Genomic DNA, 14882 nt, shown 5'->3' on the forward strand with positions numbered 1-14882 from the left:
TAGATCATAATAAATTTTAAAATATATAAAATGGCTATGATAATTTATGAAATAAAAAAATATTATCCCTTTATACTTTAAAAGTTTTCAAAATTGATATTTACATTAAAAAAATACTAGTTATTGTTCAATTTGTAACAGTTTAAACCTTAAGGTGGTAACAGCGCAACCACAGCAATGGTGAAAAATTTGGGTTTTCAAAAAAATTTAAAACCTAATTTATATATTTTTGTTAGGATCTCAAGTACATGATATAAAACATCGATCTAATATTAGAAGTTATGAATAACTAGTGTGAAATTTATATGCCCTTAGATTCTTTCATCTCAATAACTAACTTTTGAGGTGTGATTCTCTTAAGGTTCGTATCATTTGATATTTTAAAAAAATAAAATTATAGTATTTAAAATTTTTAAGTTTGATCTCAAAATTGGGTGGAAAAATATAATTTACTCTACATGCAAAACATAAATTAATTGGCGCAAGGGCTAAAATTATATTAAAGGAAATAATCACTTCTATTTCTTTTTATTTTCCGTTTCTCGCCATACGTCTGCCACCTAACACGAACGGGGCAAAAACGCAAATACAGTAAAGTACTTGTTGGGGCATATTCATAAATACCATAAGTCTATGGTAATAACTAAACTAACTTGGACCATTGATTTAAACCGACTGAAAAACGCGTGTATTAAAGGATTTAAACAGATCCACCAAGCATAAACACGATCACAAAAGGAAAACGCGTAGTACGTAGGCAAAGCAGCTTCGGTTTCGAATCGTTGTGTCTTTCCTTTCGCTCACCGGTAAGATCTTTAATTACCTGTGAATTTTGAAGGAGAGACAGAAGTAAGCACCAATTTGAAAGTTCTAGGGTTTTGGTTCTTCTCTGATTCATTACTCAATTTTATATTTTGTCTTGATTCATTATCATCATCTTTCTTTGATTTCTGTTATTGATTTTTGTTCTTTTTGAACTTCTTTTGGTTGGCATACTTGATTAGGTTTTTTTGTAGGAGAAATATTGGGGAAATAGTATATTGTATTTTAAGAATTAGGGATACGTTTTATTATTGAATATTTGAGTGTTTGGGATTGGTTACCATTTTTTTTTGTTTATTATTTTTTGGGTTTGATTTTTGATTGAGAAGAGTTGTGGTGTTAATAATATGGCGGCAGGGCGTACCAATGTTTCCAAGAGAAGAAAGAGTAATTGTTATGGTTACTCCAAAAAAGAAAATTTTCATTACAGAAACGGTACTCGTGATCCCAAAGTGAGTTGGGATTGGGTTGACCACAAGGATAAACAGGTCTCCGAGTACTTGTTGAATAGGCGAAATTCTGGCCCAAAACGTGGTGAAGCCAGGTGTGAAGATGCTTGTCGTAAGAGTGGTGAAGCCTCAAAATGTGATGATGGGATTCAGTTGCCTCCCGAGAAGAAAAGGAAGTTTTCACCCATCATTTGGGATCTAGATGAAAAGAAAGGGGAAATTTCCTCTAAGAACATCATTGCACCTACCGGTACTGCTTTACCATCTCTGAAATCTTCAGTGCGTGTGGTTAGTGAGGTGCCTAATGTTGTTTCTGATGGGGTTTTTGTGAAAAGCCCCTTGTTGGAAAATAAAGCTAAAGGGTTGGACTTCTTTTCAGAGAAGTCTCTTGCTGATGGTGGTTCAGTGGGGGCTATTGAGTCTGAGTTGCCAGGGGAGTTGTCTCCATTGCCTCAAGATATTGGGTTTGATGACCAGGTTCAGTCAGAGTTGGAAGAGTTTGTTCAAGTGCAGAATACATCAACATCACGCTGGGCATCTGACAGTGATTTGGAGATTATATCTCTGTCTGATGGTGAAGATGCACCTGATAAGGGAGAAGAGGCTTCAAAGAGGTCTACTCCTGAGAGTGGAGAGTTTTGTAGAGAAAACTCTGAAGATGGGGCCAGATTGTCGGAATCTGATGTTATAGATGGGGAGCGTTCTTCTAAAGATGAATATTCTGAAAACGAGTTGGAGCTTGATGATGCCTTGGATGTTGATGATATGCATGCTGAGGATATTGCTGTTGAGGAGTCTACTATTTCTGGACAAAGATGTAATAACATGCTTCAGAGTTGTAGACATGTGCTTGAATATGAGTATCTCAGCAAAGTAAGTGAAGGCACATATGGCGTTGTGTACAAAGCCAGGGATAAGAAGACAGGAGAAATTGTGGCATTGAAGAAAGTGAAGATGAATGTTGGTAGGAAAGAAGATTATTTAGAATACGGTTTTCCTACTTCATCTTTGAGGGAAATCAATATTCTCTTGTCTTTTAATCACCCTTCAATTGTGAGGGTTAAGGAAGTCGTTATGGATGACTTTGATAGTGTTTTTATGGTCATGGAGTACATGGAACATGACCTAAAGGGGTTAATGGAGTCAATGAAGTTCCGTTTTAGTACTAGTGATGTCAAATGGTTGATGCTACAGCTTTTGGAGGGTGTCAAGTATCTGCATGACAATTGGATTCTTCACAGGGATTTGAAAACGTCAAATATTCTTTTGAACAATCGTGGTGAGTTAAAAATTTGTGACTTTGGGATGTCACGCCAGTATGGAAGCCCACTTAAGCCATATACATCAATGGTGGTTACTCTATGGTACAGGTAAAGATGCATTTCATTTCTTCTGTAGATGATTAAAAATATAATAATAATTAGATACACTTCCGAACTGGTAAATTAACTCATCTTTTCTGGGTTACTAATGATTTATCTAGTATAATGGTTTAAAGCACCTGATCCTTATCATAGGCCCTGTTTTTAACCTTATGACAGTAAAAACCATTTGTAGAATAGAAATCATTTTTCATTGCCAAAAAATTCAGTAGCAAAAGCTGGTTACATTAATCTAATGTTCTGTGATACTGTATGTTTCAGGGCTCCTGAACTTCTGCTAGGAGCAAAGAAGTATTCGACAGCAGTTGACATGTGGTCAGTGGGTTGCATAATGGCTGAAATGCTAGCCAAGAAACCACTATTCAGTGGGACAAGTGAAGCTGATCAGATTGACAAGGTAGTTAATGTTTATTGACATTATTCATCTTTTATTTATTGCTTTATTCATTTATTTATTTATTTTGGTGTTGGTCTCTTCTTAGTGATGAATCTTTGAAATAATTGCAGATATTCAAAACCCTTGGCACGCCAACTGAGAAAGATTGGCCTGGATTATCTCAACTACCAGGACTAGCCAAAGCAAAATTTGTTAAGCAACCGTAAGTATCTATTTATGCTACTTTTTTGGGTCAAGTTTTTGTGCATATAGACTATTCTAGGCAAAATATGTTATCTTTTTGCTAATTCATGAAGTTAACTCTGCATAGGCACAATTGTATAAATTCAGTCTTTTTCGTTTTGACCCAGGTATAATTTGTTGCGGAGAAGGTTTCCTGCCACATCGTTCATAGGATCTCCAGTTCTTTCCGAGTCGGGATTTGACTTGTTAAATAAACTTCTGACTTACAATCCTGATCAGGTAACTGTCCATTTATATATGCATTCTAAATATGATATTGGTTATAACTTTATGTTATAAATTGCATGCTCATTATCCTTATTGACAAATTTTCTTGTTCATGCAGCGGATAATAGTTGATGAAGCCCTCAATCATGATTGGTTTCGCGAAGATCCTCTTCCCAAGTTCAATCATATCTTCAGCCCACAGCATGCTCAGAATAGATAGGTGGCCAGTTTCTGAGACAACTAGACGTGGCAAACAACCAAAGAAAAATTTGGCCAGTTTTGGTTCCTTTCTCTTGGTAGTTTCATCTCAAATTTTGTTAACTCAGCAATCAGCATACAATGAAAACTTACGTGAACCAACTTTATTCAAGCTTGATTGATTATGGAGACTCAACTAACCCTCATTGTAAATAGAAATGTAATTGTGACATTCAGCATGCAGAAAATAAAAAGGAGAAAAAGAAAAAGGTTATTCCAATTCAAATGCACTCACATCTTGTCATTGCTTTATATTAATTAGTACAGATGGTTTGTATTAGTCATTGAGAGGTACCAAGAAGTCATTATCACCCATAGCCGTAACCAAAAAAATACTGGCTGGATAGAAACAAAACATGAATGGATCATTTTGTAGTCCAAGTGATGGTCTTGCCAAGCACAAATAGAACCAATGACATTTCAACAAAGAAGATTGTATTGATAAGAACTCGATCGATAGTCCACCCAAAGATAGTGACTCCACCTGGATTCGATTGCAAATATGTAACTGCAGACCAAAAAAACCACAAATGAACGCCATATATCATTACACAAAACAGAAACTCTATATACACAGCGGAGCTGATACAAAGATGGCAAATTTGTCCTGGCGTTAGTGTCAACCCAAAACATCATAATGATGAAGTTTCTTTCTGATTCACCAGTTTGGCTAGACAAAAACAAGGTGCAAGCATATTTGACCCTGTTCGAATAATGAATAAGAAACAAAGATAATGAAAAAGATCATCTTATGGGTTTATTGTATTCTAATCCTTCACTTTAATAGCAAAACCTTGTTTTTACAGCATTGTTTAATTTGGAGGTAGCCCACAGCCTTAATTTAGCCACTGAATTGGTTGTCGCATTCACATACCATGGCAATGTACTAAACAGAATATTCTCATTGTTTATGGTGTCTCACACAAATCCTTCTTGAGTTATTGAGACTTAAAACAAGTTTTAAGGACTGAATTAGTTTTCTGGCAACATGACAAAGAGCCAAGAACCTTTGGTCTAAGAATGACAAAATAAGAGTTGAAGGGCTGATGCAATGAGCATACTGATAATATACCATGAGACAGACAATATGTGAGCCATTTAGTATTAGTCATAAGGTTATCAGCAAGTGCTAAAATCTTATATCTTTATGTAAACTAGGCAAAAGTTTATACGAACTAGCTGGGATGGGTGACATTTGATTTACTAATTACTAATTGAAGTATAAAAACAAGGAATTAAAGTTTCATAGATATACATACCAAAGGCCTGTCTCTTGTGATACATGGTCATATAAGATGCCAATTGAGTATTTGTGGCCATTGGCACATACTCAACTGACTCCAAATCACTTTCAGAGTAGCTTGTAGGTATTGAGGTTGAAGAATTTGCAGCCTCCACGCTTCCACCATTACTATTGATTCCCATCTGAGTGACACTGTTAGAGCTGCATGTTACAGAAGCGTGCCATCTGCTAGCAACTGATCCAAGACCCTGAGCTCTATGTGTGATTTTAGCAGCTGCATTAAGGCAAATTACTATCCCAACTAGCTCAACAATAGAGGCGACCTGCCAAAACCAAGGTGAAGAATAAGTGTGAAAATCTTTTAAGGCGGCAAACTTTCTTCACAATAATATCATACAAGTACAACATATTATTTACTTGCATAAACTGAATAAAGAAGGAGTATATTATTTCACTCTTACTGCAAAATCACCACCATTAATGAAATTGATGATCCCATAATTCCCTGTCGTTTCCAGTAGAGCCATAACTTGAGTTGCTGTCACAATCAAAAACTCAAGAAGCAGAAAAATCCGAAACCTATGGCTTATCTTAGATAAATGATGCTTTAACCTTACATGTTCCTCGATATACAGTGAAACATCAAGATCTCTTTCTAAAAGTCTGCCATAATTTTCAAAGTGAATCACTTGCAAATTGCACACCAAATGGAACAGGAGACTGCCCGATAGATAGATGATGGTTGAGTACGTCCATGATACAAGCAAGACAACTATTATACCAACAGATTGCCACCATGAGTGATGCACATAGACAATATGTACAACCTGACGGGCAGCCTTCAAAAGGAAGCAAGGTATAATCCAAACTCCCAACAATTTGAAGAAACCCTGGACAAAGAGAACACTTGAATCAATGATCTCATCCTATAGCAAAAGTTAAGTGCACAAGAAAGAGTTCCCCACCCCTAACCAAAAAGCTTGAGCCTGTGCTTTCAAGATGTACTTCTAATATTATACTAGAAATTTACGCATTCCTTGGGGAAGAGTCGAAGCTTCAAATCAAGTGAGCAAAAATCAAGTTCATAATTGAGTGAAAGACAATACTATTTAGTCCATATTTCAAAACATAAACTTTAGGTTAACATATTCTCAATTAATTGCAATTCTTCCCCACTTGGATTGTTTTTTGAGCTCTACTCTTGAGGACATAATGAACTACAAATTTGAATCTTTTCCAAGTCCTCTACTACTTCATCTCTCTAAAACCCGCTATTTGGAATATGAATTTGAGATCCCCAACCGCAATAATCAGTGATTATAATTTATTCTTTATGAAAATGTTCTTGCTAAAGATCTGAAAAGAATGAAAGTTGGGAGTTACTCACATGGATCTTCTGCAAATACTCTCGACGAAACTGAATGAGGTGACCATGTTGGCGATCCACGAAGAGAAACTTACGGACACCATACTTGCGGAGATTGTGAGAAACACAGATAAGAGAAATGACAGCAACAAGAGACTGAGAGATGAGAATCTCAAGCTCAAAACTTTCAATCTCATACTTTTCACAGTTCGAACAGTAAGTTAATTGGATTATAAGTATTGGAAGAGCAACACCCAGAAGAAGAAAACAAATCCACGAAAGACTGAAGCTTAAAAAAGAGTACTGGCAAAATCCAAAGAATCTGAGAAAGGTCTCTAAACGATCCAGAGATTTGGAGAGCTGGGTGTCGTCTACTTCCACATCTTCTTGTCGTAGGGGAGGCGTCTGTGTTTGAATAAGAGGGGTCTGTATTGTTGAAGAGTCGGGAGCTGCCATTAAAGTCAGAAAGAGAAAAAGAGAGTTGAACTTGAGGAAGGGAACTGGCTTTCTATTGAACGTGAAAGACACAACGGTTATCTAAGCAACACCTGCTCAAAGTAGAAGAAAACCTTTTTTTTCTTAAATTCTAAACTTCGAGTTAAAATCAAACGACTTTGAGTACATGATTAAAGGTTAAATTGTTATTAATTAGGTAGGTGTTTTGTTGGTGGGTAATGATCGTTTAAAGGAGCCAAAGAACTATTTCACCCCCAAGTTTTAGTGCACTATATTATACTTATAGGGTTTGAAAAACTTAAAATCTCATCAATAAATTAATTTATGTTAAAAAAGATAAGGGTAAAATCGTTATTTTATTAATTATATTAAAATAATATAAAATTTATTATGTTTTTCTCTCAATTTTTAAAAACTAACAAATTTATCACTGTCTAAAGTTTTTTACTTTTAAAAGTAACATTTCTCTCTTCCCAAAACTTAGGGTTTATTTTTCAGAGGCTCTCTGACCACTAGAGAAAGAGCTTCAATCTAATATCTCACCGACCACTTACAAAGCTTCTAGATGACTCATCGAAGACTTATCTTCGTCGATTTTAGATGAATTAACAAAGACAAGGGTCTTCATCAATTCCAGAAGAATCAACGAAGATGCTCATTTTTGTCGATTCGTTTGGAATCGACAAAGACACGTCTTTATCATCTCTTTTTCCATGAGAGAGTGAATATCTAGTGGCCGACGAGTAGTGGGTTGAAGTATTGTCATCAGTTGCCGGAGATGGTGGTCGGAGAACGTCTGGAAAATAATCCCTAGGTTTTGGGGGTGAAAATGTTACTTTTGAAAGTTAGAAACTTTAGATAAATGTGAAGTTATTAGTTTTTAAAACTGTGGAGAGAAAATATAATGAATTTATATTATTTTAATATAATTAATAAAATGACAATTTTACCCTTACTTTTTCAACGAAAGTTAGTTTATGGGTGAGACTTCAGGTTTTTCAAATCTTATAGGTATGACCGTAAGAAAACACTAAAACTTGAGGGTGAAATAGTGTTTTGGCCTTTAAAGAACATTAAAGAGCACAGAGAAGCCATGTCAGAGCTCACATGTACCTCAGCATTTAGCAAAAACCACCTTCACTGTAGAATTATAATATTGTGAAAGCAAGTTCATTAAGGAAAAATAGTCCAAACATTAAAAAAAAAAAAGGGGAACTGACTCTTTGGTTGTTGGGGGCTTTCAAGTTTAACTTTTTTTACGATTTAATGTCTTTTCAAAGTTGAATTATCAAATCTGTCTTGACACAATTGGATTTGAATTACAGGACAGTGGAGTCCTGAAAATCAATTGACAATGAAACAATTGGTTGCTCTCATGGCCTTGGTAAACGAAAGAACCCAGGAACCGCAAACGTTGAAATATGGGGAGTATTTGTATGCTGCAGTCGACTGCGTAAAAACTAAGATATCTTTGTCTGTCCAATCAAACCGGAAAAAAGTGACGGTGGGGATGGGGTTGCCGACTGACTACTCCAACTTAATCTCTTGTATTGCTACTTTTAGTTAATTCAACACTACCGCAAATTAGGGAGTGTGAATTGAAAAGCTATAAAGTGGGAAGTATTTTACCAATCAGTCTAACCCAATTGTTCAAAATTGAAATCGACCGTCCATATAAACCTTCATACAACCAAGTCACCCCCCTAACCCTATGACTATTCCCTTTCTCTTTAAAATCAATCAATTTTATTATAATTTCACCATATTTTTATTGAAAATTCATCAAGCAAGAGATGTTGATTTTGATTTCTGGGAAGAAAATGAGATATGGTTGGAGTTGGATAGATCAGGGTTTGAGTTTAGATGACATTGATAATTTGGTTGTGAAATCAAATATGTCATTTTTTAAGTTTGAGTGAACAAAAAGACAAAGTCAAGAGAATCAATGAGAACAATACGAAGATTGGATGAGGGTTTACATAAAGAGGTTGAAGTGGCAAAGGCTATGAAAAGTTTGGTGAGCTGGGGTTGATGAGAGATCCGGAGGTAAAGGCAAGAGGATTAGTAATAAAAATAATGACTTCAACTGAAAAGAGAGAAAAGTAAAAATCAATGTCACTTTTGAGGAGAGAAAAACGAGTTCAAAGAGAAATTGAAACCATTTGAAGAATAGGTCATAAATAAGACATAGATTAGTGACCGCATTAATAAGAAAAATGACGTCTAAGGCGACAGTTTGAGGAAAAGATGGAAGAAACTATGAAATAAAGAGAGATTGAGATACAAGCAAAGAAACCTTAAGCACAAGTAAGGTTACAATTGATCAAAAAGTCAAAATGGGTGTTTGTGTTTCATGTTAATTTTCAATCAGGATAATAATAATAATACAATTACTATTATTGATGATATTTACTATTTGTATTTTTTAACACACACCTTCCATCAATGAGAGTGTCTTTTTATCTTTATCTAAGAGACATTATACTTGCTTGGATGAATATTTTTTAATGGAATTCTTTTGACAAGATAAAAATATAAGGGACATACAATACAATCATCATCATGCTCTAAAATGAGTATCTAAAAATAGAAATATTATTATTCTCTTAGGACAGACAAATAAGGAATGTATACAACAAAAACATAGGAAGACAACCTTCTTTTTATTCTTTCTCTTGTTTTCCATACAATCAAACAATTATTGCATAGTTTCTAACATAACACAGAGAATAAAAACAGAAAAAAAAAAAAAATGAAAACAGGAATATAGGGAACAGATCCTTCTGTATTATCACCCGGTAAAAGGTTAAGTGAACCGGGATGATAATGTTACACCCAAATGGATACCCAAAAAAAATTGCAATTGCTCTCAACTCAAATATCATCAATAACTTCCTACCATTAAGTAGTATGGAGCATTTCTGAGAATACAGATATAATCCCCCACTATTGCTCAGAAAGACAGATCACAATTTAGACAAATTACCAGAGAGAGCATGATTTACCAGTTCCCTCCTTAATATTTTTCCAGCAGGGGATTTTGGAATAGCAGGGATAAATGCTACGCGTCTTATTTTCTTGTATGGTGCAACCTGCAATACAAAACTCCAGGTTAAGAATATCATAAAACTTGAATTTGATTGTTAACTGAGTTCACAGAAGAATACAGAAAAGGCTATGACTACTGTGAGACCAAATATGTTATACATGCCAGAAGTTTTCTTGATAGAATGAACATTGATATTGGCAATGAGTCTAAACAAGGCAAAAAAACATAAGGGCAGAAATTCTCCAATTAGGGCCATCTGGATAAAATCATACTTAGACTATGCTTTAATGCCATAGGATTCACTCATTGGACTGAAATGATATTATACATGGAAGGATCTAATGTTGAATAATCATGATTCAGATATAATTATATCATAATGGTTCTCACAAGAAAAACTACTGAAGATAAGAGTATAAGCATATCCTAAGAACCAGTCTGTTACTAGATCAGGTTACAGGTGGGAAGAGATTGAATTGCCTTGAAAGAAACCTGGCTATATCATACAACTTATCAATATTAATTCATCTCCAGGAAACAAAGCTACCAAATGTGAATATTTTGTACCCATGATTGATGAAAAGCAAAATATAAAGACACTTTAAGTCTAGCCTTCCAACACCAGAAAGAAATTGCTTTATTGCTAGAATTCAGAAACATGCCTGTTTCGCAATATAATCCATCACTTGAGCTGCAGTGATATTGCTTCCAGGTTTTCTCACTACAAAGGCCATGGGAATCTGCCCTGCTTCTTCATCAGGATACCTGCTTGAGTATAAACCAAATGAATGAGAGATTTGCACGGCTAAACCATTATGAATTAAAGCTTATTCCTATTGAAGGTCCAGATTGGGCCAGTCCACTTTAAAAACTATGAAACTCAAAAAAACAAAAAAAAAGGGATACTATAAGACCCTCAATTCCCACTTATATTTATTGGTCAATATTGTAATATTTCTGCTTGTATAATTCTATCTTATGCATCAATCATCTTATACAGTAAATTAGTTTAAGATTTGAAACAAATAATTTTATGTCACTTTTATAATGCATAGACAAAAGCGAGGAAGATGAGTGGTAAAAGTGATACAAAAATCCTGATTCATGTGGATGAAGTGATCCCAGGATATATCACATAGACTGTACATGCACTGTTATTTCACCAGACAACATGAAATTTTCTGTTAGAGAAATTTTCAGAAGTACTGAACAAGAGAATGTTTTATGGAATTTGAGAACCGGTGAGCAAGTTAGTGGTTTCAAATAGTCATGATCCTGCACACATAAATGATATAAGCCAAGTGTATGCAGATGTACTCAACAGATAAATAAAAAAGACACTAGATACGTACGGAATCACAGCAACATCAGCAATTTCAGGATTGGATTGAAGTAAATGTTCCAACTCAGCTGGGGGAACCTGAAAGAATACACCCATTAAAATGAGATGAAATTATTTACCTACAACCATGTCCATTACCATAATGCTGCTGATAAAGATTCAGAGTTATAAAATCACCTGATATGCCTTGTATTTTATCAACTCCTTTAACCTATCAACAATGTAAAGGAAACCATCGGAATCAAAATAACATAGATCACCAGTCTTTAACCAACCCTCTGAATCCAAGGTTTCAGATGTTGCCTTCTCATCTCCTACATAGCCTGCTTTAACACCATTCAGCAAATTAAACAAGAAGCTTTATCATTTTGTTTATTACGAGAGATGTTGGAATTACAGACATTGGTGTGAAACCAAGAAAAGAAATGTCAAGGCATTTTTGAGAAAATAAGAAGTGTAAACTGACAAGCTAATCCATATCCAAGTTCCTAGATTATACCATTTGGAAGCATTTCAACAGATGGTCATTGTCAAAGACATATCATTTTGAACAATAAGAAAAGAATACTAATACATTGTATAATAGTTGACATGGGCCTGATGAAAAATGAGTACCCTCCAACACTGATCTGTTTCTGAGCAGGTAATAGCTGCCCCGCATAAGTGGAATAAAAAAGTTTAACTAAGAATAGGAAGAGATTAGCGCTACAAGAATTGATATCCATCAACCACTTGGAGCAGCTATTTGCCAAAGAGGAGGCCTACAACCTCTTTCAGCAAATGGCAGTGAAACATTACAACCAATTATACCGTAGAAAAAGGGATGGTAAGAGATGCATAGGGATCAAAGGGATAAGAACAGAAGTGCCATTTACTAAAAAAGGCTCCAAAGATGATAAATCACTTTTCATATTGCCCTGCACACTCACAGAAAAGGCCCACTGGATGCAACCAAATCACTGTCTGGTGAATTCTACAAAGCCAAACATGCATCTGCTAGTCCAATGATTCTAAAAGTCTCTAATTACTTCTAAAAAGGTAATAAAAACATGGCTGGAAAAAGAAAGGAAGATTATATCACTGAATCAAAAAACTTGAATTAAAGAATGGAAGTCAAGAAGGAAACCCTAGATCAGATGCACAAACCAAGCCCTGGATCAGTTCTCTCAAACCTAGAAAAAGAAATTTAAAAAAAGAATACAAGATCTGACATGAAAATACATAGAAAGAAAAAGCAATACAAGAATGAAAAAGGTACTACTACTTTAGAGATTTCGGGTGGCTGACATACTCCAGTAAATTATTATAAAGGAAATTACAGGTCTTATTGTCTCATTTTGTTACCTTTCATTATTGTTGGCCCTCGCAACCACAACTCCCCTTTCTGGCCTGGGGGTAGTGCTTCTCCAGTTCCAGGATCAACTATTTTGGCTTCCATTAATTCAGCAAGACGACCAACAGATCCATACTTTTTCTCCTCATCAGGTCCCATGGTCCTTGCTGCCCCTCCTCCAGTCTCAGTTAAGCCATATCCCTAATAGAAAAGAATAAAAGATCTAGACTCAGCAACCAGCAGTTATTGACAGGACCCTTGAAATATTTATTCACAAGAATTGCCAGCCATTTGTCACTACAAAATCAAATTGGAAAGAGTATGCATCACAAGTAATTCTGCAGAATATTACAAAGCAAATTTCTTGTCAATGTCGTTCCAAGGCAGTTTATGCAGATGTTCCATTGCTTTTTAGGAGTTCAAAAGTTTCAATGACTAAATTGACAACAATAATATGATAAGAAGCCTAATAAAGATGTAAATATCATTTATACAATATGAGCTATCTACTTGTAACATTGCCCAGTTAAAAGTATGTTGTTGACATCAAAACTTTATCATTGTTAAGACAAATACACTAGTAACTAAAATTGATCGTGAGTCTAGGCCTAGTCCCCGCCTCTCTTCTTCGTTATTATAGAATAATTAAAGTCAAACCATCTCAACATCAACCGAAACATTTAAAGCTGGTAAGTAGTAACAGTAAAAGCATCTTATGTGATTAGAAAAGCAATCAATTGGTTCCATTTAACACTAATTATTAAAAAAAAACAAAAGTTACCGATATTTAGGTTCAAAATAAAAGAGCAATTCAGATTCTCTCTTACCTGCAGAATCTCCACATTGGGAAACTTCTCCTTAAACTTCTCAGAGACCTCCTTCCCCAGAGGCGCTCCACCGCAACCGAGCAATAAAAGCGAGCTAAGATCGTACTTTTTAGTTAACTCCGATTTTATGAATGCCACAATTAGAGGCGGTGAAACCGGCATGTAAGTAACCTTATACTTTTCCACCACCTTCAACATTGTCTCAAAATCAAACCTCTCCATCAAAACCAGTGTCTCGCCCAGAGAAAGGGCCCTCAACAACATAAAAAAACCGAAAACATGAAACAAAGGCAGCGTGAATAACGAAACCGGATGTGGAAGTGGCGGTTCATCTGGATTATGCTCCGGATTCAACTGGTAGAGTCCAGAAATTAACGCAATCAAGTTCTGGTGGGTCAACAACACACCCTTGACTTTCCCAGTAGTTCCGGAAGAGTAAAGAATAGCTGCCGAGTCGGACTGGTTTACCTCAACTCCAAGAGTAGAATTAATGAAATTAACGTCGTCGTTTTGGTTCTGGTTTGATAAGGAAACGAACAGCGGCGAGTCAATAAGGATTGTACGGAGATTAGACGGGAGTTTGTGGGAAGTATGTGACGTGGCGAAAGCGATGGAAGGCTTGCAGAGGTTGATTTGGTGAGAAATTTCAGATTCGGAGCTGAGAGGATTGACAGGAGAGATGACAACACCGAGTGCGAGGAGAGAAAAGTAAAGAACAGGGACGTTGAGCGAGGGAGGGGAAATAATGAAAGCGACGTCGCCTCGGCGGAGAGAATAGTGTCTGTTGAGGGAGAAGGAAAGGGAGTTAAGCTGGCGGATGAAGTGAGCGTAGGTGATAGTTTGACCGGTGAGACCGTTGACAAGAAAAGTAGCGGAAGGAGTGGCGGTGGTGGAGGTTTGAAGAAGAGAAAGAGTGAATTGAGTAATGGAGAGAGGCTGAGAAGGCGGAGGAAGAGAAACGGCTGGCCTTAAGCTATAGTAAGTTTTGGTTTTGCTACAGAATCCATTGTTGGGATCAATGGAAGGATTAGGCTTTGATTGGGCCATCAAGGCAAAAAAGAGAACAATGAAACACAAGAGGAAGAGGACCGTTCCTATGTGGGTGCCGTGGCTTTTGCAGACTGCCTGGCCAGAAGGAAGAGCCTATAAAGAGGGATCTGCGTTGCAAATTTGACTTGGGAACTGGATGGTGTCATTCCAGAAGCCTGTTCCTTGCATAATTTTTATTTTAATAATTGATGGTAACGTGGAATTTATTTATGAAATTAAGGTAAAACAATTTGTTCCACCCAAGGTTTGATGGAAAGCTAAGTCCACCCCTCAACTTTAAAAAATTTAAATATCTATCTATAAATCAATTTATATTAAAAATATCAGTTAAGACAGAAGTAAAATTATTATTTAATAAAAAATTTTAAAAAACTAAAATTTTATTATATTTTTCTTCATAGGTTTAAAAATTATCATTTTTCTCACCTTAAGGTTTGAAAAATAAACATTTTCTCCTT

General features: G+C 35.7%; 3 protein-coding genes across 4 annotated transcripts; 1 reads left to right on the plus strand and 2 right to left on the minus strand.

Moving 5' to 3' along the window:
- The first annotated feature begins 710 nt into the window (after window positions 1–710).
- LOC123211262 (cyclin-dependent kinase G-2-like) lies at window positions 711–3988 on the plus strand. The gene is made up of 5 exons (XM_044629869.1): window positions 711–2641; window positions 2915–3050; window positions 3161–3252; window positions 3401–3512; window positions 3619–3988. The coding sequence occupies exons 1-5, from the start codon at window positions 1170–1172 to the stop codon at window positions 3718–3720; spliced, it is 1914 nt and encodes a 637-aa protein (XP_044485804.1). The 5' UTR covers window positions 711–1169; the 3' UTR covers window positions 3721–3988.
- Window positions 3970–6982, minus strand: LOC123211263. Of its 2 annotated transcripts, XM_044629870.1 has the most exons (4): window positions 6389–6981; window positions 5463–5891; window positions 5018–5324; window positions 3970–4266 (listed from the first exon to the last, which is right to left on the minus strand). In XM_044629870.1, the coding sequence occupies exons 1-4, from the start codon at window positions 6821–6823 to the stop codon at window positions 4124–4126; spliced, it is 1314 nt and encodes a 437-aa protein (XP_044485805.1). In that variant the 5' UTR covers window positions 6824–6981; the 3' UTR covers window positions 3970–4123. The 2 variants fall into 2 exon arrangements, with proteins under 2 accessions (XP_044485805.1, XP_044485807.1); XM_044629872.1 differs by lacking the exon at window positions 5463–5891 and having other exon boundaries at window positions 6389–6982.
- A 2485-nt stretch (window positions 6983–9467) lies between these two features.
- LOC123212018 (4-coumarate--CoA ligase-like 9) lies at window positions 9468–14544 on the minus strand. The gene is made up of 6 exons (XM_044631036.1): window positions 13375–14544; window positions 12559–12748; window positions 11392–11537; window positions 11225–11292; window positions 10535–10637; window positions 9468–9915 (listed from the first exon to the last, which is right to left on the minus strand). Exons 1-6 carry the CDS (start codon window positions 14419–14421, stop codon window positions 9790–9792), a joined length of 1680 nt encoding a protein of 559 aa, XP_044486971.1. The 5' UTR covers window positions 14422–14544; the 3' UTR covers window positions 9468–9789.
- Window positions 14545–14882: the final 338 nt, after the last annotated feature.

The sequence above is a fragment of the Mangifera indica genome, chromosome 3 (assembly GCF_011075055.1).
Source record: "Mangifera indica cultivar Alphonso chromosome 3, CATAS_Mindica_2.1, whole genome shotgun sequence".
Classification (NCBI taxonomy): Eukaryota; Viridiplantae; Streptophyta; class Magnoliopsida; order Sapindales; family Anacardiaceae; genus Mangifera; species Mangifera indica.